Raw genomic sequence first — 23,810 nt, forward strand, 5'->3', positions numbered from 1 at the left:
GACAAGAAATGATACAAAATGGTATGAAATGAGATACAAAATGCAAACCCTAGATGAGAGATTTGAAGTCCTGGACCCCTGGGAGAAACAAAGAATTGAACATTCTTGTTTGAGGATGAAAATTGATAATTAAATATCTGATCCAACACTGGATCCAATCCAAATATGAAATGGGTCTCGAATATAGCTAAAATTTTCATGAAAGGAATTGATCCGATTATTGATTGTACTAGCTGGGGGAATGATAAAAATGAAGTTTATGACAAAATAGCTGAGAAATGATTTTGCGCCTATAGGGTAGGGAGTGACATTAAAAAATGAGGTTTAACTGGTTTACACGGAATCCTAGGGTTTCTGAACTCAGGTGAACTAAAATGATGCTGACTCAAACAAACTCCTAGATTGAATGATCGAGAAATGGTGCAATTCTCAAAGAATGGTAAGAAATGACCACTGGAATGAAATGGATAACAAGACCGCACTGGGTTTGAGCTGGAATAAAGATCAATAATACTGAGATGAAGTAATTCCGAAGCTCAAACACTAGCTCAACCGACTGGACTCAACTCGATTTCAGCTGAAATAAGCTGAAATGGGCTAAAATAGACTCCTAGACTACAGGAAATGAAATTGAACTGAATCTGAGTCACTTGAACTCTTGGTGAACTCAAGTTAGACTCAGGAGAATAGGGTCAACTGGGATTAACTGACTCGGAAACAATTGACTACAATTCGAGCTGGAATTGAGCTCATTTATGAGGAAATTAACCAATTTTAGCCGAAATGGTTAGAAATGAACAAGGTTTGATCATCGTGAGCTCAGAAGAGCTAGAAATGACATGCATTCTAACTGTTCTGAACCCAAAAATGAGCTTGATTGACTCTAACTGACAAGAATCTGAGGTTACCTAGGGGTAAAATGGTAATTTTTTTACAAAATGGGGTGAAATAACACCTAAACTTGGGTCAACCTAGGGCTAGACTCCTAAGAGGATTGGCATCTGCTAAAAAGAGGGTGTTTGAAATGAATGATAAAAATTTGGGGTGTTTATATCTGCCCAGGACACAACACCAGTACGACACCATTTTGGTCATAGTGAATCGCCTTACAAAGTTGGCACATTTTCTACTAACCAGGGCAAATAAGACATTAGAGAGTCTAGCGGATATGTACAAAGATGAGATCGTTAGGTTACATGAAGCACCTGTCTTGATCATTTCTGATAGAGATCTGAGGTTCACGCTAAAGTTTTGAGGGCAACTTCAGAAATCTTTGGGGACAAAACTTAAGTTTTGTACGATGTTTCACCCGTAGATGGACGTACAGTCAAAGAGAACTATTGAGAACTTAGAGGATATGTTGCGATCTTGAAGCTAGATGAATTCTCCTATAACAACAATTATCACTCAAGTATCGACATGGCTCCAAATGAGACATTGTACAAATGACCCTGTAGATCTTCGGTTTGTTGAAGCAAGGTTGATGATCGAGCGATCGAGTCACCAATAGTTCTGCAGCACTACATGGATCAGTTGTAGTTGATTCGTAAGAGACTTCTGACCGCTCAAAGCTGCCAAAAAAGCTATGCAGATCTAAAGCGCCAGGAAGTCGCATTCAAAGTAGAAGTTCATGTATTTGTCAAGGTATCACCAACCAAGAGTGTGTTTCTGTTTGGCAAGAAAAGGAAGTTGAGTTTGAGGTATGTAGGACCTTTCCTCATCCTCGAGAGGATTTGAGGCGCAGCTTATAGACTAGCACTCCTGCTTCAGTTCTCGAATAACATCCCATTGAGATAGTAGATCGACGAAAGCATGTGCTATGACATAAGATGATTTCTTTAGTGAAGATTCGATGGCAACACCATAGATTCGAACAATGTACATGAGAGCCAAAAGCAGAAATAAGAGCAAAGCATCCACACCTATTCGGTATGTAACCTTAACCAAATTTAGAGGATGATTTCTTTTAGGAGAGTTGGATGTAATACCCACGATTTTTTGAGGATTTTTTTATAAATTTTCCCAATTTTCTTATTGTGTGATAAATTAAAAATGTTAATTTGAGTTAAGTGTTATGCTATAGGGTATGCAAGACTAAAAAACAATTTCTAAGTGTCTGAAATACACTCACACGCCCAGGGGTCTCATCGACCCTAGTGAATTCCTTTTTTCAGAAATTATTTCTGAAGAATTCAAAAATCTTTAGCAAAGAAAAATAAATAATGAATATATCCAAAATTTACAATAAGAAGACATGCACCTACATTTAAACCTAATTTAAATTTCATTTAGTGTCATTTCACTTAATTCTAAATTTTAGTTTTTGAAAGAATTGAATTCTAAATTCTAAATTTAATTAATTAAAAATTTATTAAGTGAAATAAAAATTTAGACTTAATTAAATTTATTGAAAGTGTAGGAGTCCATAGATGGGCCGTCCCATCCTATGTGACACTCCATTTTAACTTTAAAAAGGTTAAAATAAAAATCAAACTTTAAAATCAAGTTACTTTGAAACTTACCAAAAACCAAGATAAGTTTTGAAAAGTCAAAACTTGCCTTTTCTCATATAGTAGCTCCCAAGGAGAGAAGGGCATCCCCTCCTAAATGGTTCTAGGAGGGGGATGACTAGACTAAAAAGAAATAGAAATGCAATGGAAAAAAAAAAGAAAGGAAAAATAATAATAATAAAAGCAAGAATAGTCAAACTTGTTTGCCAAGCAAGCAAGTTTGAGTTTTGATTTTTGGAAAGAGGCCAACCCCAAGGAGGCTCGACCAGCCCATGTGGCTATTCTACTTATATGATTATATATATATATATATATATTAAAACATATGTATGAAATAAATGTTATATCCTAAGTTAGCTAAAATGGGACACAAAAAAAAAGAAGAAAAGGAAGTAAAGAGTTAAGAGGAATGGAAAGTAGAATTAGGATTAGATCAAGGGCTAAGGTTAGCCCAGCCTTTGACCTAACCGCCTTAGCATTATAAAAGTAGAGGAGGGGTCACGCCCCCCTGCTATTTGCACCCTTAAATTTTTTTTCCTCTTTGTTCTCTCTTTTCTCCCTTTGCTCGCTTGATTCCTTTTTTTCTTTTTCCTTCTTCCCTACGTATCTCTTGTGCATCCCCTCTTAGCCTAATAAAGAGGACACCCACGTGAGTTGCTGGAATGTAAGAATTTGTTGGCAAGGCCACTGTACTTGTTGGGCAGCCGGTTCATAGGAGTCAATTTCGTAAAAAATGTAAGGGGTTCTATTCTCTACGCATAAATCAAAACCTGTAAGCACAAGTTCTTTCGATTTTTTCATAAGGACAAACCCTATACCATGTCTCCCACACATGAGTTCAGTGTAGGGTGTCAAAATATAAGTTAGAGAGGGTCTTCGAAAGAAAACCCCCTCTAAAAAATATTTTCTTCAAAATCAGGTTTAAGAACTCAATTCAAACTTTGATAAAAGAATAAAAAAAAGGATTTACATAAGAACTAATGTTGGACTTAATAAAAAGGAGTTTATTTTGATTTCCCCTAGAAGAAATCGATTTACCCTCAAAAGTAGCCAAATTATTGAATTAAAAATGAAAAAGAACTATGTATGCATTCTATCGATTGTCAGAAATAAAATCTATAAATTTTGAAAAATATGTGTAATATCTAATTATTTTTCTACAAATTTTAGTTAGAAATTATAATCAATATTGATGTGAATGTACTGTAGCAATTAGTTTAATTTTTTATTATTTTTGTTATAAAAAAATATGTATTTTTATATGCTTTATTGCAAAATTTACTGAAACTATTTATGAGGAAATAGGCTCCAGGAGACGGCGTTGTTTTTTAGCCTAACTGCTGCAAAAATGAGATTTGTTTATGGTAGATTAGTTAAAAATAGTGTAATGATGTTTTTATGATTTTACTCAACTTGTTCATGCAAAAAAAATTGAAAATATGAATTCGGGTGGCCTATTTTGGCCCACCCGAATACTTATTTTCTGTAAATATGTATTTTTGGCCTGACACCCGACCATTAAATCACATGTATCTTTATCATCCGAAGAAGTTTTTATGAGAGATTTATTGTGTTGGAAAGGTAACAAAATTTTACAGCTTTTGTGAAATTTTAAGCTCTGTTATGTGATAGTCGAAATAAAAAAGTTTAGGTATGCACTAAATCATTTGTAACTCCCTTGTTTAGATGATTTTTTATGAACGATTTATGGAATCGAAAAGCTTACAAAATTCTGTACAAACTGTGTAAATTTCAGCTCTGACTGATGACTAAAAAATCTTTTGCAATCTCTGTAATAGTCATATGGAAGACCTGCCTTCAAATCCTCATATGGAAGACCTGCATACAAAGACTCCTCCAGGCTGATCGAAACCCAGCAAGGCTTCTGATGTTGACAGCACTGCCTTCAAATCCTCATATGGAAGACCTGAATGTAAACCACACGAAATTTAGCCATTCAAAAGTTTCTCAGAAAGAGGACTCACACATTCATTGGCTCCAATGACAAAGCATTCCATCTGAAGGTTGTACCTTTTGATAAAGTCAAGAAAGGGGCGCTTCTCATCTGGCCTCATTTTGATCCCATATTGTTCTGCTCCGCAAGAATAAGACAATACATTAACTTAAATACGATTCAACCATTAAAAGTATAAAACATGGTAATACACGCAGCTTCATACACAAGGAAGCCGTTTAATAAACCATGAGATAAGAAACATGGAAGCAACAAAAGACTAAACAATTCACCCACAAGTAATTCAAGAGATGAAGTTTGTCAAAACTATTGTGGATGCATTTGGCTTTCATAAAATTGAGCTCAAAGATAATGAACTCTATGACTAACGGATCTATAAGAAACCAGGGGAGAGCAAAGTCACAAAACCTAAGTTGGTTTGAAAACCATTGACGTAAAGAAGCAAGAGGCACATGGACGCAATTCAGATTTCAGGAGAATTGAAGTACAAGGTCCTAAACCTTGTCAAAATGGTAAAATAATTTAGTGAAAAACGAAAAAATATCAGAAAGGTCAAGAAAATTCTCAACAGGATAAATCAAGGAAAGTGCAATGTTCCTCCTGCATTTTCCTGAACAAAGAACAACCGAGTTGTGAAACTTTTCTCTGGTCCAACCAAAAATAAAAATATTCTAGACTTTCTCATCACATGTGGAGCCTACATAAAATATCAGTATCAGCGTTAACCTATTGTAAGATTAGGACTTGAAACTTTCTTGAATTCAACTTTGGCTAGTTATTGTTGTAAAAAAGAGGGTCCATCTTAATAGCAACATTTGATAGGGCAAAACAGTTTTTTGTTAGAAAGCACCTATGGTTACACTTTCTTTTTTTTATACTTATCAACGGGAACCTCGCCAGTTCAGGTGGTGGGGCTCTGAAGAGATTGACGCTCTGCCATACGGCCACCACCCAAGTAGTTAAAACCCCTTGGGTGCCCCCCTTGCCCACCAGGAAGCCTACTGCTTTGGCCATAAGGCAAGGGACAAACACCACGGATATGGAACTCACGATATCCTTCAACTTGAATGTCTTACACCAACCCACCTAGCCAGATGTGTGAAGTGCCTATGGTAACACATATGCCAAAGAAGTAGAAAACATCCTTTGGGATATACAGCAGCACTTCAGGGCAGTGCAGGTTGACCTTACTTCAGCCACAACACAACTGCAACAATGTATCTCAAGTGCTAAGCTATAGTGATGCACCAAAGACGAGGTTGCAAAAGAGAAGGGAGGTGCTCCATCCACACTTGAGGGGATTCTAGAAGAAGTGAAAGGTCCAGTTCCTGTTAAGCAACACGGCCTAGACGGCAAGGCAAGCCTTAATGAGGCTCAAGCATACATGTATGGTTTGTGACCATGTAAACACATTTTTTCGGCCTCATTTGATATAAAAGAAATGTGAGAAAAAACAGACCATTGCAGGCCTAATAAAACCACAATCATTCCATGCTTTTTTTTGGAAGCTTCAGAACATTTTTGAGAAGGCTGTTTCAATCCATATGATGATTTCATCAACTTGATCACATAGTTTATACATTTGCTTCAAGAAAGCATCAGGATTGCTCCTATATACTTCTTTGAGTTCTTCCAATACATATATAAATATATATACACACACAAACTCAACCATAAGACTTGTGAACCCGAACATGACAATTCCTGACACCATAAATCCAGGTCATGCCTTTGTAACCTTTTTGTTAACAATCTGCTTTGAATTTTCTATGCCTTCGTCCATATTACCACTCACGTAGATCATAAACTACTCTTTAGAGCATATAAGTCAATCATCATTTTCCGTGATTCATGTTGTATCACTTACCCTACAACTATAATGAAATCATGCAAGATTGTAGCTTGTTTGTTTTTAAGTGAAATTTTTATCAGCTCTAAATCTAAACGGTAATCTTGCAAAATCAGTTTGCGGCTGGAACCATATGTATCCACCATATCGAAAAAGGCAAGCTGGAGCCATATTCCATGCATAAAATAGTTCTGTTTTTATTGGTTCAACTGCATAATAAAAAAGAAGACAGGACAGAATCGTTCTTTGAGGTATTTGTGGATGCTTGCATGCAGCACAACCACCATTTTCTTTTTTTTGATTGGCAAGTTTAAGCAATGTGCATTCAGAAATTTAGGGAAAACGAATGGTATGCTATTTTTCTAACAGAATGGCAAGTTTGACCAAATCTCTCCTCAATCGTTTATATAACTCATACAGGTAGAGTTTTTATCATAATTTGATGTCCCCAGCATCTTATCTTTCTACAACATGCTCTTTGCAACAGAATTATACTATGCATCTCCAACAATCCAAAAAGAAAACATCCAACATTTAAAACCACATTATCCTTCTCTCAAAAAAGAAACATATTATCCAAACAGTCAGAAAAAAAATGACCAAGAACATACTTGCAGTTTAATGAGGGTATTAAAATTAAAAAAAAAAAACAAGTGAACAGGGAAGCTGATCGTCAAGATTAGAAACACAAACTTACATTGTTTAGAAATGGAAGGCATGCAGCAATACCAAATAGGATACCAAAATAATAACAGGAAAGGAAACGAAAAGAAAAGAATGCAAGACATAGATTCTTATGTCAATTTCGGGCCATAGTTGAGAAGCAAAGCTGTATTGTGTGGTTCCCGTACAACTCCAAAACAACACACACACACACAGAGAGAGAGAGATTAACAACTCACCATCCGTAGGTTTCGAACTTGTGATGTCCTGTCAACTTCGTGAAATTCACAAGTCACCCCTACGGATGAGGAGAGCCCTTGTGGGCCAAGATCTTGGTATATTGATTTTTTTTATAGACAAGCAAACCCCGACAGATACAAATCAAAGACACAGGAGATCAGATATCATAGAAGGAAACCAATCAGGAGGTTTGTCCTTCCACATCCTGTTAGAAGTTAGAACCCAAAACACTAAGATTAGCTAGGTGCCTAGGAATTAAATTACATGTATTCAGAATCCACCTGCAGAGAAGTGCATCAAATGATCGGATGAGATAAAGAATATCATCCTAAATGATTGAGTATCTGCGCCAATTGATTATAGCATTAGATATAGCATGCACATCACATCTACAAAACTCAATGCCGATCCTTGAAGATTGAGATTAGTCAAAATTTTCCCTATCGAACACCATTCTCGAACATTATGGCCTGGTGAATGTGAAAATCATCCCAACTGCAGGAATCACCCTTAAACTATTTCTGACTGTGTAACCAAACTCGGAAACTCCCAGTAGTTATAACACACGCTGAAGATAGATAGGAGTACCCAACCATGAGGTGATCTCCGGTTATAAGCACGTAACCAATTAAGCCAAGACAAGTAGAATTTGCTGCCTCATGGAATTCAACACATTAGCAACAATGTGCGATCAACAAGGGAAGGAGCTCTGAAATATGAAGATTCCTGGACTCCCAGAGGTACCTGACAAGCAACTGAAAATCAACTGATCAGCTAGGTGATAGATTAGAGCGTGGATGGAAAGAGAGTCCAAAATGTTGGGATACATGACACCAAACTACTTTGGCCACTGTACAACATAATAAGAGGCGATCAATTGACTCAGCTGTATGATTGCACAAATAGCATTCAGATGCAAGCTGAAATCCAATACGTTGAAGGCAGGGATGCATTAATAAGGAATTCGAGATAGCCAATCTTACAGTTTGTAAAGAGTTGAAGTAGAGGCATGGTTAGGAGAAAGCAGGCCTGAGTAATTACAAAGTATTGAGGCAACAAAAAACACAGAAAATCGCTAATGTGAGTATGGCCCGACCACTGGATCTACCCCGGGTGAATTAGCACCTTTATCCCTCCCAAAATTCCATGCTTGGGATATTGATAATTAAGAAAAATAAAAATATGCAAATTGTTTAAAATATTAATATATGATGGTACTGTGATGAAACCCTGATAATAATATCATGACATTAAAAGCAAGGCTTTAAAAATCTCGCAATAATATCAAGATTTTGAAAATCTCACAAAAATGTGATTCTCAAAATATTCCCGATATTTATGTCACTTGTCAACCAGCTTGGGCAAGCATAAATAAGCACCGATGGAATAAAATATAAAGATCAATCTTAGGCCCAGAATTTTATGAGTCAATAGCAAGCTCATGTTTTCAGATACAAAATTGAAATTCAATATAATCCAAAAAAAATCACCTCAAAATCATAGCAGAGACTGTTCAAACTCTAAAATCATAAATCCTAGACCAAACAAAATCCTCTAGTGAAAGATTATGGCTAGCCTAAGCTGCAACAGATGGCTTTGAGGCTGCAGAAAGCCTGGACCTCTTCTTTGCTAAGCTCTCGCTTCTGCGCTCACGCTGCTCCTTCAACCTTGTTGCCAGCAGCTTCTGATACTCTGCAGCCTCAGATTTGGCTTTGGTGATCCTCTTCTTCTTCTCCGCAATCCTAGCTCGCTTCCTCTGAAGAGTCAGTGGTGTCACAAGCCTCTGGATCTTTGGAGCCTTGCTGCAAGTCTTACCTGACAAGTAACAAATTATTCCACCATCAAACAGAACACAACCATAGATGATCATGCACCATATTACACAGTCTATCCCCCACGGCACATTAATAATGGAGGAGAACAGTAAGTTGATTCTGGTGCTAACATTCATGCAAACAAATGACGACACTAAGAACATTTGGGCGATGATGACTGCAGCAGCAAGGGACAATTAGGACTGATAATTAATCACACAATAAGCTGATAATCTTGTGGCGTGTGACGGACGTAATGATCACAATCTTCACAAACAACTGGCAATGACGGTTTTTGCAGAATACAATGCTAATGATCAATAACATGAGCAGCAATACAATATGGAGATAATATAGGATCGATAACATGAGCTGATTAATAGTTATAAATGTATAATGACATCAGCGGCATGTGAATGCTAACAACCAATTCATACTTCACCTGCATTTTACAAGCAACTACTGTTAGCAGTTGGAAAAGCAACAGCAGGGGAAGCAACAATAAGCCACTTAAACTAATTTACTAATATAGGAAAAACATACAAACACAATTTTCAAAAAAAACATAAATTTGCTAATTATGAAAGATCAACAATAAAATCACGATAAAACCAAATTTATATGAAAATAAACCAGCACCTGGTTTTCTGGTAAATGTCCTCCTGTATGTGTTGACATATTTCCGTACATCATCTTCCTTGGAAAGGTTGAATAACTTCCTGATCTTTGATGCCCGCTTTGGACCCCTCATTCTTGGTTTCTCTGTGTCCGTCAGTCCAGGAAGGTCATTCTCACCCTTCTTCACAATGACCAAGTTCAGAACAGACAGATCAGGGCTAACAATGCAACCACGGACAGACTTTCTCCTGCGCTCACCATTGCGTCTTCCATATCCACGGAAGCAAGGTGTTCCTATTCAATGATTGCATAGACCAATCCAGATCAGCCTTATTTGGCACACAATGATTAACAAACTTAAAACCATGAAGCTGAAGATTTACCCCTGTGCAGCAACAAACGAACACGGCCAGGAGTTAGTACTCCCTGCTTCATGGGGAAACCCTGCTTGTCACATCCACCCATGATCTTGAATACATATCCCTTGAACTCCTGAAAGCATAACAATCATAAGCATGAATTCATCTCAAGAATCAAAAAATGGCAGGCATGGAAGATTGCTATAGAATCATACCTCACCCAGAGCATCTCCGCTAACCTCTTGGGAGATCCTCTTGTCAAAAAATGCCCGACTGCAAAAGTATAGAAGTTTTAGCAGCCGTAGAAACAAATACTATCATAAAAATGTCTACATTGAATAGAGTAATATATAGAACAAGAGTGTCTTAAGCATGCAGACTATGAAGAATTGACATCACCTATTCCAAGACAAGCAGACTTCGGCTAAGGAGACAAAACAACAATTACTTCACAATTTCACTAACTAGTCCACCACCAATCAGCATTCCAAACAATAAAAAGGAAAAAAAACATTGAAACAAAATATGGAGCTTTAAACCAGATAGAGATCATCCACATATTTCATAATCTAGATTCATAACTTCATCCAAGTTAGATGAATATGTCAAAAAGCTGCTTAGTATCCATATGTAGGAAACATGCTGCAGTTCCAGTGGACTTTGTTTCAACATGTTTTCTAGTGCAACATCAGAAACAAGGCTGAAACAATAGAAAGCAGGTCTCACATCCTTTTCTATTTTGTGTTAAGAAAGAAATGATCACTGCTAGGGAGTAGATTATATTTTGGTGGGCAATGAAAGCAAAATACTAGATGGCTTCATTTTTGTAAATATAGTACATACAAGATTCCCCATGACATACAATTCACAATAGTATATCAGCTTATTTACATATGAAAAACTTAAACTAGTGCCAAAACTTAATCGAATAACTTTTTTCTCGAAGAAGACACTCGGCTCAGGCAATAGACAACTCTTTCATGTTGATTGTCGTCTTCTTGAGCCAATAAATCCCCAAGGGAAACTGGTGTGGATCCCAACCTATCCATCAGAGGGAAGAACTGTCCTAGTTGAGCTTTAACTTTTCGATCCAAAAAGAGCTCGGAGATTGGAGGAGAATAAGAGGTTAGAAACGTAGGAACATTTTCCAAGCAAGCCATGGGGCTTTCAAACAGTTGAATCCATGGCTGATCACTCATTGATTGTAAAAGACAGATTGGGCTCCCTAACATTGATTTGACTCCTATCCCACATAACATAGGTCTCTCTTAGGCTCTGCGCACTTGCCTGTAACGATGTGTCCAACTTATGTCCCCAACAACAGCGCCAAGACTGGGTCTCCAGCGAGGAGGTCTCTAATTGCTCGGATTTTTTTCTGAATCGATTTTGATCCCATACTTGTGGACAGGTGTGACCTCTTGTGGGGCCATTCGGTACAACGCAGAGCGAGCATGATGTCTCAAGGATTTAAAACCACCACTTCCTCAAAAACCTGGTGGATCCAGAAAATTAGCATTATAAAGGTCAGTCGTATCCCATTGCTTCCGCTGCTCCACACTTGCTTGCTCTGAAGAAGAGTAGATTAGCTACGAAGTGGATAAGAGTCACCACTCTATGCTCGTAGGCCTGGCTTGAGTCTCTGATAAGGCAGTCAAAGCTTGAAGAAGTCCATGTTGTGAGTAGAGACTTTGATAGATGTTATTAGTCTGATAGTACTGCAATGATTAGTGGGGAGTCATCCTTTGAATGATGAAAGTGTTGTCAAGAGAGTGGAAGGAAGTGATTCTACATTGTTTTTCACATTTTTTGGTGAAAAAGACACTACTTATATGTAACTATTAAAAACTCTACCAACTTGGACATGCACCAGCTACTTCTACATCAGCTAAATATGCCCCAGGTAATCCTAGTGAAAGGCAGATTGGTTGCAGGAGTTCACAAAAAGCAAGCTCTATAGAATGCCAAGTCAACTCCTTCAATACAATGGACAAATAATACTAGAAATCATCCTAATATCCTTATAAACAGATGCAGACCATATGTATTGTATTCCTAATCATTTAAGATAAACATGAAAAAGAGTGCAAGAATAGCTAGTGCAGAATCTATGCTCATTACATGGTAAAAAAAGTTATCACTCCAATACATAAGAGTTGACTACACCGTTGGTGATAAAGTATGTATTTTGAGAATATGTGTGGTGGTACTTTATGGGCACCATTACTAATTATATGCCCACCTAAAGACCACCAAAACCTCCAAAAAAATTGAATTTTTGCTTTCTGTCCACATTTACAGCAAGCACACATCTAAAGTGTGTCTGCCAAGAATTAGGACACCTTTTGAAAACATTAAAAAACATCTTCGATGAAATCCACAATTCATGGTAGCTAGAATCACACAAATACAAAGTTTGTTATCAAATCTAAGCAAAACACTTTTTTTAAATAAAGCACCAAGATCCAAAAAGATACTGATAACAAGTCAATGACCAAAAAAACAAGAACAAGATTACCTACAAAGGGTGGTTGTGTAAGTAAATCACATGCCAGCACATACTTTGTAATTATCAAAAATAAACAGCAACCACATGTGAACAGAAGTATGATTTTTTATAGGTACTGCTCAAAATTCCATCTGATTAACCAAGTATGATTTCAGATGGGTATTGCACAAAATCCCATTTGATTAACCAAGTGTGCAATAAAAATATTTGGAAAACTGCTTTTCCAAATCTTCAAGAACATGCCTGGTGCTGATATTACCAGTCATGGGGAAATTTCCAGAACAGCGATTGACAAATAAACAAAGAATTGTATTATTGTCACAATAAAAGCATTTCACTGAAATCCAAACTCTAAGAATATGAATGATGGAAAAGACAGGAAAATCATTATTATATCCAAATCATATACCAAATAAAATGCATTCTCAAAGATATGCATATGAAGGCCTATCATGCAAATTCTGCTACTAATGGCGGTATGCAATAACCCCTGCAGGACAGAAAAGATTAACCAAGGTCACAAGCTTCGATAAAGAATTTTGCATCTCAATTTTCCTTCATGCCATGTCAAGCTTGCAGTTTATTTAGGTCATGATAATCCTGCAGCTTCTTTTTATCAAAATCACACAACTATGACACTGCAACCAACTACATATGGTTTGCTCTGTGTGGAACAACAAGAGAATTCTACAATCACAACAAAGAACAAGAAGCAACAAAGCATTAATGAACTCAGCTTTCAGAAACCAATTCTCTTGCCCCAAACAATCCTACAAATACAATAATAAATAATTTCAAATCAATGAAAGAAAGTTTCGATCTCTATATACCTCTAGGCTAGCTCTCAACATTAAGTTGTCATCAGCAAACTGATGGCATGGCAAAGTTCACGGACAAAATAACATAAAAAACTAAGTGGACGTTAACAAACTTAGAAAAGTGACATAAGCAACTTTCAGCAGGGCACCTCCAGACTATACATTTAAGCATCACATACCCGGTGCCCACTTCACACAGTCAAGCAATCAAAACCACTACACGGTCAATCATGCCATGTTCACCAAGAACAACAGACAATCTCGCACGCACAACAAAAAGACAATCCACCCATAAACCTGTTGCAGGAACAATTAACAACATAGAATTCGAAAATTTGACCCTCCAACCCACCGAAACCACCTAATATCGATTAGTATCCTCTTCATTCACTAATCACCCTCAGAATGCAGACTGCCCAGAATCAAATATCGTACTTTGGCAATCTCTTCATAAGAGCTAACTACATATTCTGAATCTATGACTTGCTATGCAAAAGACCATAATCTTCCCACCGTCAATTGAATAATTGAAACCTCAAGTTCTTAAATAGCAACCACTGGCGAGTATTTTTCAAGCTCACAGGCTTCACGCCGTTATTTAATGTTTCCCTTTATTATACACTTAAATAAGTCCTTCAGTTTCATTACATAATAGCTTCTCGTCATAGCAAAAAAACAAAGTAGTAAAATAGTTCGGATTGAGAGAGAAAGAGAGGAGACAAAAAAGAATCAACAATCCATCAAAGACCACTAACGCACACGGTAATACATCAGATACATAATACAAAGCAAAAAATAAGGTTTTCTCTCATCTGTGAATCAGCCATACGCAGAGATCGAGTTAGGTTTTGTGAAGTAACGACGTTCAAGCACGAAATACACCAGAAAACGCAAAAAAAAAAGGACTCACAGCTTCTGGTCATCATCGATTTCCAGCTTCTTCTGGCAACCAGTGGTAGGGTTAGCGATGTTGAACTGCACAACAAGAGGGTAAGAAGTAGGAAACCCAAAAGCCGACAAGAATTAGGGCAAAATCGTACGGCATGTCGCCGGGATCCGACGGGAAATCTAAAGAATACCTTCATTTTCGGGAGATTTCTCCACCGAGAGCAATGGCGGTAAGAGCCTCGCCGTCGCCTCCTACGAAGACCACAGAGCGATGAGGACTGAGGGAAAGTGGCGGAAGCGATGTTAGGGTTTTGGCTTTTATAGCCACGGGGAGGAGCGAGCGAGGGTTTTCTTGTAACCCTGGCTTTGCCTTTAATGTAAAAAATGTCCCTTCTCTCTAAACGGCGATGCCAGCGAGTCGGATCCAGACTCAACGCGCTCCATATCCATGGATTTTAAATGAGTTCTGGTCTGACATCTGTGGCGGTTGGAATCCGAACACAGTGAAGCGGATTACAGTGTGGATCTGGGTCAATTTTTCTCGACCCAGTGAAGCATTCAATATATCGCAATATTTTGAAATTATTGCGATGTCAACGTGATAGTCATATTTTTATCAGCGAAACCTATGGAAAAAGCATTTACAAAATTGTACTACTTTCTTAATTTCTTATTTTTTTATTTATTTTAGTTTCGAGATTTTCCAATAAAAACTCAAAAAAAAAAAAATTAGAGATACCTTGAGCAGTGGGGGAGCCACATTGAGGTCAGGGTGGGCACGTGCCCACTGACCCAAAAACTCCCTAATAAGGGGTTCAGGTCAAGGGTGGGCAGTGCCCACTTTGACCCAGTGATGAACCCCCCTCCCTACCCGATGACTCTTTCGCTCTCTCAACCCAACAATCCCTTCAATGGAGGGGTTTGCTAGGACTGGGTAAACATGCTGGGCTTAGACTGTTCTAGCTTAGCTCGTTAAGGCTAGACCCCTGTTCTTTGCGTGCCAATAACGAGCTGGCTCGTCTTGTAAAAAAATTTGTTTTTTAAAGCTTCATAATATATAAAATAAATGTGTAATACATGTAAATATATGTTTAATTCATGTATAAAACGTATATAATATATGTAAAAATATATGGTATGTAAAATGACCTATACAAGTCAAGCCAATCGAGCTTGTCGTGTTCGTGCTCGGCTCATTTACCTAAATGAGCTAGATGAGCTTGGCTTGCTTAACTCAATTACTGAGTCGAGCCGAGCAAAATGGTAAGTTGTTCATCTCATTTCCCAGCACTAGAGTTTGTGCCCACCCTAGTTCAGATTCCTGGCTCCTGTCTTGATCTTGGGTGGACAAGATGATAGTAGCACTAGTACTGCCCAAATGTAGAGGATAGGGTGCTCAATGGGTTGGGTTTGTGCCGGGTACCAGACCCAAACCCGAATAGCTGGGTATAGGCATTAAAATGATGCCAAATATTATTTGTGTTGATACCCAACTAAGGATGGTTTGGTTCGGACCTAGGTAGAATCAGACTTGAACCCGATTTTCAGGCATGGTATCGGGTCCACTATAAGAGAAATCATACCCGGAACCGATAAGATCTATATGAACCAGACCAGGACATGATACCATGCCCAAAAATTATTTTTGATCATTCTTATATTGAAAAATTGCAAGTCTTAATAAAATTTCACAAACTATACCTGGATCCATTTATTAATCAGACCTTTGGGTCCAGATCTGGGTCTTAATCTGATCTTATCATTTATCACCATACCCGGACCCTTTGGTCCAGGTCGGGTCCAGGTAAACTAGACCCATTGACACCCCTGTACCCAACCAAGTGACAACCCAAGTAGAGGAATCCACAGAAAGACCAAGCTACAATGGGTAAGAGAAGTTGGTTTTAGAGTAATTTAATAAAGTTTGTATCAAATGGCTCCCTTGAAATGTCTATAGCAAGACGCTACGTAGTTAGCGAACTTGATCTTTTAAATCATGTGGTTTTAGTCATGGTTGCCAGTGACTGGGTACAGGTACCGGTACTCAAAGCCCTCAAAAGTTTCGGGTACGTTTTTAACTGAATTTTGTCGTCAAACGTTTTGGTGCGAGTTTTTAATAGACATTGATGCGATATTTTAGTAAGTGGTTTTGGTTTTCGTGACAATGATACCAGTTTCTGAAAATTAAGTGTGACTTATTTAGCTTGTAAAAATAATTACATCACATATATTGAAATAAAAAGTGTTGGAGAATAAGAGCAAAAAAAAAAGAAACTAACTTTAAAAATCATATTATTGCATAATTTCACCATCTATAAGCTATAGCTATAGCTATAGCAATGGACCAACATCTCAAGCTATATGCAAAAGCCAAATATTTCAAGATAATAACCAAATAAAAAATGTAGAACAATCTTTGAATGTAAAGTTCATTGTAGATGGAAGAGGAGGAAACGTAGAGAATAAAATAGTAGTTTACATTTACAATTTTAGTAGTAGGTTACTTATTCCTTATTTTTATCACATATTCTGAAATTTACCATATTAGAAAAGTGCAACACCAATTTCTTATGCTTTTAGAAACATACCTGACTTTTCATAAACGAATTATACTTGCAATGACTTAAACATTCAGAAAAGGGTTCCGGGGTACGCAAGGCCAAATAGTGTTTCATTGCAACTATGGTTGTAGCGCCTAATCCTTTTGTTCTTGTTTTTTGTCCAATCAGGAATGACACGTTGTTCTTAATTTTTTATGGTAGTATACCACATGGGATACAAGCATACTTTTTTTTTTAATATTTACATGGAGAAACTGCCCCCAAGAACAAAGACCTAGCCATGCTTGTTCTGCCTGTTGTACTTATGGTCACTCTCCTGAAAGCGTAAAACTCTGTGGGACACAAGCATACTTGAAACCTTTGCTTTCATAAACTTGATTATATTTTCTGTCACCTTCCAAAATCACTAGTATCAAACTGAAATTGACATTGGATATATACACATTCTTCACTAGATACAATTTTGGGTATAGTAACCAAGGCTAGTCCACATTATGGTTAAGACCACTACCCTAGGCTTACAGTAACTCATTGCAATGATGTACACAAACAAGGTTAGTTCAGAAGAGGTTACTTCATCAGGTACATAGTTACTAGAACATGAAAATAAGTGAACCTGACACCCGCCACTGAACCTTTTCCTGCAGAGAAAACCTGACCCTAATATGGATAAACCAAAAAAAAACAAGACAGCTCTCTAACAAACACAAATAAAGAAGCAGTAGCAACTCTGATCCATGTAACGAGCCCAGCTGCGAAAAGTTCATCGAGTTACAAATGTGGAATGATCTCGAGTCTTCAAAATTAGAATTGTGAAACTAAACAAGATGCGTTGATCTCATCCCTTGACCTAAAATACATGATATACAGAAAATATATATAAATCTACAACATAAACAGCTTTTGAGCTGTCAATGTTTTAGATGTCTTGGTATCAATTATGTAGCTGGATAACTTTAGATATCCTCTCAAAGAAAAGTGGACACATGCGTGTAGTGAAGATAAGATCGTCCCTCATCCACTCAGGAGCTATCCTCTAAAATGTCCCCAGTGAAGAAGCTTGATACAGAATTTCATCATCTGCACCTGCATCCCCTATCCCCTGTTTCTTTATCCATGTCAAACTGAATGTGTATCCTGCAACAAGTCATTAACAAAAATATCACATGGTGTTGCCAGGTACAAAACAATCGTTGTTCACTGTTCAAATTTCACCACTGCTCAATCCACTGTCACATAGCTAATCCATTTTCTAGTCTTGTGGTTATTCACACTCCTGATTAATGAAGTGTGCTTAGTCAATAACCCAATGCAGCACAATGACACTGAAGGAATAGTTACGAGACAAAAACTTGGGATAAATGTGTGTGTGTGCGTGTTTTGATAATGGGGAAACCACCTGAGCAGGATTTCCTGGCCAGGAAGGACTCGTGGGCATGCCTCCATAGGGACCTCAACCACCCCATTGTGAAACTGTTTCCCATCAAGGTAAAAGATAACAAGGGTTGGTCCCAGCCCACTCAGGGTACCCACCCCCATTGCTTGTTCAACGGATACTGGTAGGCATACATGTGCGTGTTCGCATGTGTGTATTTGTGCTTATAGATGTATAATGAATCTTATAAAAGCAAGATAGACTCAAAACAAAGTTGAATCTGATACATCTTAAGGAGAATCTGATTTTGAAGAATTATATCCATCATTGACAAAGAAAAATAAAAATCGAGAATCATATACAAATCAGACCACATAAGAGAAATAAGAAAACATCATCAAACAGATACTAGTTGACAATATACTAATAGACTGCTGTTGAAATCCAACTGTTAGAAAACATAGTTAGAGATGCTGAGAGTAGGTCCAATAGAATAAATATTTCTTCAGGTTGTTTGCTTACTAACTGGATGGTATATCACGTATGCTATCAGGTGACAGAGGAGTAAGATTTCCATTCAGGCAATTACCACTTAATCTGTGGCAAACAGAAAGCTGCAGACCATCTTTTTGTTTGACAGAGGAGAAGTTCATGCCAACCAAACTTTTCAATAGAGTCTGAAATAAGCAATCGGCATGACAAGGATCTGGTGCTACATTCCCTAAAATTCCACAATGTCATTAGCATTGTTTAAAGGCGATCATTACTCTATCAAACAGTGCCACCAAGGCGAACATTGGTTTTTCTCTTCATGCATACCTGTGCTGACCGTGCTTAATCTACAGCCAGCCACCTGAAACATACAGCTTTGAGTCAAAGGCAGCATGGAACTAGAAAAGGAAAAAGAAAGATCGATCTCTATGAGTTCTCCTGAAGTTGGATCATATGTGGGCCTACCTTATAAGGGGATCCACCATCATCTTTAGATGAAGCTCTGTCGTGCAGACATTGTTCTGGTTTTCTCACCGAAGAATTATCCACTCTGGTGGTGATGGTAAACAGGTGATTAGTTTCTTTTGTTATGTATTGTTGTGTTTTTTTGTATTACTTTTTCAAAATTATATTTTTTAACAAATATTATGTGTGCCAGCATAAGCGAACATATCAAGGGCAGGGAAATCCTTCAAAGCTATAAAAGCCATAGAAACAGTTGGCTTCTGTTTTGTCAAACAAATACTTGCCTGATATGAAGATCATCACATGGAGATTCCAACAATTTTTCAGCATGATTGTTGCCACAGGTTCCCAGTTTCAGTAGACAGTTTAGCTTATCAACTTCTTCAGAAAGCTCTTTTCCTGTAAAATGTTCAGAAACATGACAGTTTATATGGCCTGCTACCAGCTAAAAAACGGATATTAAAAAGCAAATTCTAGTACTTAAAAGTGGGAGTATGAATGCATCAAAAAGACGAAGCAAGGCAGCTGAACAATGTTCTAAGAAGTAACAACTCCCAGAGAAATTTGCATGAGATCACAAATTGTTTTTCAGATACAGCAAAAAAAAATATGAAACACAAACTGCTTCCTCACTCTTTTCACTCTCCTCCAATAAGAGATTCTGATATTCGGAAATCTTGTTAGCTTGCTCAGCCAATTCTGACCTGAAATCAATAAGTATAGAGCTAAGAATGACCCATCTCCTATATCTCAGTACTCAAAGAAACCGAAGATTTTAAAATGTGTACCTTTTGGCCTCTGCCTGAGCCTTCAGTTCATTTACTTGTCCTTGCAAGCTTTCATTTTCATTTTTCAAATGTTCAATCATGTTTTCCGCAGCTGTCAAGCACCATGATCCAAAAAATGCATATAAAGTCAACTTATTCTGAAATAAAGTATATTAACAACATGCTCACAGTTCCATTTTGTGTGGCTTTAATTGAAAAGAAAAAGTATGATACCATTCAAAAGACAAACTGATGAATGATCTAAATTGAAACCTATAACTTCTAATATGCACTGTAACAACTAGACCTCAAAAGAGACCTTGCCACACAAGAAATCAAACATGAATAACAATCTGATCTTGAACATTACAAAAATAAATTATTTTAAACCCAGGTGGTGACCTGCTGGAGTGTTCATCATGTGGCATAAAAAAGGCTCAACTTCACACACATCTATCAAGGTAAACCTTTTTAAAAGAATAGTCAACAAATCAATCTCACCCATTATCCACATGAAATAATTTCTAAGAATATTATAAATCTCTGGAAGTCCTCAACATTTTTTAAGAAAAATTTGAAAGAATATTTTTTCAAGGACCCATTGATCAAAGGATATGTCCCAATTCCAGGACAGGGACATGACATGAGAGTGTCACCAATGGTTCCTTTGAAAAGGGTGTGATACCACCACCTATCCAGCCCGATGACTGTTCCATGGAGCTGCATCCTTGCTCACCTGGTCCACACACACCATTCTTTCAGGTGGTCACCCACCAATTTAGTATCAACGTGAATCTATTTCCATTTATATATGTTGGGTTTTTGCAGCATTTCGATGATACCGCTATGATCAACCAACAGGACATGGCTGGAAAGTGTTCTTGCTTTATCAGTTCGAGCAGTCCCTCTTTTTGGTGTTCCAATCAGCTTTCAATTGCTCCTTCAAAATTAGATTATAGTACATTACACAAGTGTGGGTGTAGATACTGGTTATGACAACATTTCTAAAGAATTAGGTACGTGGATTTTATATAATATAATGTCAAAACACAAATGCAGAAGTGCACAATTATGTTGCATTTTACAAAATGTTCAAATATGTGTTAAGTTATATGCTATGTCACAAGGACTCGGCTAATAGGCTGCCTCAAGGCGAGGCGTGCCTCAAGGAGTGTTTTTAACAACACTGGTTATATTAGTAATTTTCTTATGAAAATATAAAGAAACAATTGGGAAAGTTTTAAAATATAAAAGAAACAAATAATAAAAATATATACTCAAAATATAATAATAAGTTATTTTTAAAATATCACGATACTATCATGGTATTCATGTTATTGTCAATATCCTGGACATATCATGATATTTTCACATTTTTATCAGCTGTTGCAGAAAATACCATTAATATCATGATATTTTCAAAATATCGTCAATATTGGTGACTATGGTGTTTGTATGAGTTCGACACCAAAACAAGGGCCTAATAGAAGTGCCCACATCACATAGATTATATTAAAATTTTTAAAACAATGTAAAAATAGTACAAAAGACACTGATATGTAGAAAAATTAATAGAAACTTTTTAGAACATAAAAGTGGCATAAAGGGTACCAATATGTGAAATAATAAGAAGAATTGGGTTCAAACTGCAAGGATAGACAAAAATAAAAAAAATGGACTAAATTTATTACAACAGCATTGTGATATCTCATTTTTTCCAAAATAACAACATTTTGATATTTTGATATTTTATCACTAACATCATTTCCTAAAGATATTCAATAATGTTGTGGGGGAGATAACACCCAAATCACCGCAGATTTCTCACATGAGTCTGGATTTAAATCAATGATGGACTCTAAATCAACCAAAAAATAGAGGAATGGCGATGTAAAATCATCTTTAAGAAACACGGGATTGCATTGATTCGAAGTTTCAAACCCACCCAAATCCAATCGAGCATCACCGAAGTCATCAACCAAGAAAACAATGAAACATCAAAATTTGGCAGATGGATGATTACCAGATACATAATTCAGGAATTTGGTGTTCTGCTCCTGGTTGAATTGCTCCAATTCGGAAAACTTCCTTGTCTGAGCAACCCCCACCAATCGAGCGAATCACGTGAAAAAAATAATCAAAACCCATTTAAAAAAACAAGTGAAGATAAGGGAAGAGAAGAACCTTCAGTTTCTGATACTTGTCATAAAGCTTCGTGTACAACTCCTCCATCCCCACCTGAAGAGAGAGAGAGGTTACATTAGCAAAATAAACAAAGGGAGAGTCCTAAAATTTAAGCATACTTGAAAAAAGAATTTGGATTTAGCATGCATTCGTCCAATAAATTGCAATAAATAGATATTCAAATAAGAAACCCTTAAAATCAGAGCATACCTGAAAAAAATAATTGGGATCTAGCATGCATTCACTCAATAATTTGTAAAAAATAATGATTAAAATATAAAATCCCTAAAATCTCAGTATACCAGAAAAAAAAAACTAATTTAACGTGCATTCACTGGTTAAATCCCAAAAATAGGGATTACAATGCAAAACCCTTATAATTTCACCATAATAAAAGAAAAATAAATAAATTTATCATCCATTCACTCCATAAAACGAAGAAATAGAGATTAAAATGCAAAACCACTAAAATCTAAGCATACCTAAAACGGTGGTATTCGTCCTTGATCGTGAATCCGACGAAATGGGAGGTTTCAGTCTCCTTGATAGTGAATCCGACGAAATACGGGAAGAAGAAGTCGGAGGAGGAGGGTGGAAGTCGTAGGGAAAGGATGGGGGAAAAGCAGTCGGGGAAGGGAGGTGGAAGCCGTCGGGGAAGGGTGGGGAGGTGGAAGCCGTCGGGGACGGGGTGTCCCGATGATTCAACGCTCCCACTGCTTCTGCAAGGAAACGGGAATCCAACGAAATTTAAATTTTGGGGAAGAAAAAATCTTTTATGCTGAGGCTCTTTTCTCATTATATCGTTCATGTCCTTTGCTGCAACAGATCGTGCGGTGTGAACTCCAGACTCGGAAGTCTTACCAGGGATGAATCGGATTTTTTTCGAGTCTGTCTCGGACTCAAAGTTCCGATTCACGCCTTTCGTTGTTTCAGGTTATAACTTACAATGTGAATTTGGATAGCGTCACCATTGTGAATATGTTTGATTAATTCGGGTTGGATGTGAAATGGATTCATGCTTAGCCTGATATTCTATCCGATTTTTTATGAGCAGAACTTGTTTTGAATTTGGATCTATGTTGAATATCGCCACTTAGTCCAAAGTAGGTTGTGATCAAGGTTGAGATCAGGGCGGTTCCGCGATGGGCTAAAATGGGCCAGGCACCGGCTGCATTTGGCTGACTGGGCCCTGCCCAACCTAATCAGCTAAGCACAGCTGATTTGGGTCTGTTGCAACATAAAAAAATGCATAGTCTTGAGAAGGGTCGCCCCAATTTGCCAAACAAGCTAAAAGGCTTGGCTCGTGCTCAACCTGAACTCAATTATAATTGAGCTAGGCTCATGTCGGATCGTGGTTTGGGTTCACTCTGTTATGATCTAAATGTTAGATTTAGAATCTGAGAAAATACTTTATTTGATGGTTAAACTTGTTCGTGCTAAAACATAAACAAAACATAATGCGGAAGCATACTTGAATCCATTGATGTTTTGGTGGATTATTCACATGTTCAAATTTTCAGAACCTCTATATGTGGTATTTTCTTCTTCTTTAGACCTAATGAAAGATAATTTTCTTTCTTGATAAAGAGGCAAAAACATAACAGGTCATAACTTAATTGGAGCCATCTTATAATTTATTTTTAATTTAGTCTATCATAAAATTAAAAATTAACAAATGAGGGCACATGAGGTCTCTATAAATAATATAATCATACTTTATGAGATG

General features: G+C 37.2%; 2 protein-coding genes and 1 non-coding gene across 6 annotated transcripts; all 3 read right to left on the reverse strand.

Moving 5' to 3' along the window:
• Window positions 1-8,502: 8,502 nt before the first annotated feature.
• On the reverse strand, window positions 8,503-14,536 carry LOC149832453 (small ribosomal subunit protein eS6). The gene is made up of 6 exons (XM_090014493.1): window positions 14,432-14,536; window positions 14,263-14,327; window positions 10,244-10,301; window positions 10,053-10,161; window positions 9,691-9,963; window positions 8,503-9,052 (listed from the first exon to the last, which is right to left on the reverse strand). The coding sequence occupies exons 1-6, from the start codon at window positions 14,435-14,437 to the stop codon at window positions 8,814-8,816; spliced, it is 750 nt and encodes a 249-aa protein (XP_089870619.1). The 5' UTR covers window positions 14,438-14,536; the 3' UTR covers window positions 8,503-8,813.
• Window positions 12,220-12,344, reverse strand: LOC149832454 (small nucleolar RNA snoR103). Its single transcript, XR_016433490.1, has one exon. It is a non-coding gene; the product is annotated as a small nucleolar RNA snoR103 (small nucleolar RNA).
• A 2,976-nt stretch (window positions 14,537-17,512) lies between the features above and the next one.
• LOC149832455 (uncharacterized) lies at window positions 17,513-22,826 on the reverse strand. Of its 4 annotated transcripts, none has more exons than XM_090012462.1 (10): window positions 22,567-22,690; window positions 22,085-22,138; window positions 21,924-21,993; window positions 19,922-20,012; window positions 19,767-19,837; window positions 19,418-19,532; window positions 19,134-19,218; window positions 18,996-19,029; window positions 18,766-18,897; window positions 17,513-17,938 (listed from the first exon to the last, which is right to left on the reverse strand). In XM_090012462.1, the coding sequence occupies exons 2-10, from the start codon at window positions 22,130-22,132 to the stop codon at window positions 17,838-17,840; spliced, it is 747 nt and encodes a 248-aa protein (XP_089868588.1). In that variant the 5' UTR covers window positions 22,133-22,138; window positions 22,567-22,690; the 3' UTR covers window positions 17,513-17,837. The 4 variants fall into 4 exon arrangements, with proteins under 4 accessions (XP_089868588.1, XP_089868587.1, XP_089868589.1 ...); XM_090012461.1 differs by having other exon boundaries at window positions 18,703-18,897; XM_090012463.1 differs by lacking the exon at window positions 21,924-21,993 and having other exon boundaries at window positions 22,567-22,826.
• Between the last annotated feature and the right edge of the window lie 984 nt (window positions 22,827-23,810).

The sequence above is a fragment of the Nuphar pumila genome, chromosome 7, assembly GCF_984573655.1.
Source record: "Nuphar pumila chromosome 7, dmNupPumi1.hap1.1, whole genome shotgun sequence".
In the NCBI taxonomy this organism is placed as follows: domain Eukaryota; kingdom Viridiplantae; phylum Streptophyta; class Magnoliopsida; order Nymphaeales; family Nymphaeaceae; genus Nuphar; species Nuphar pumila.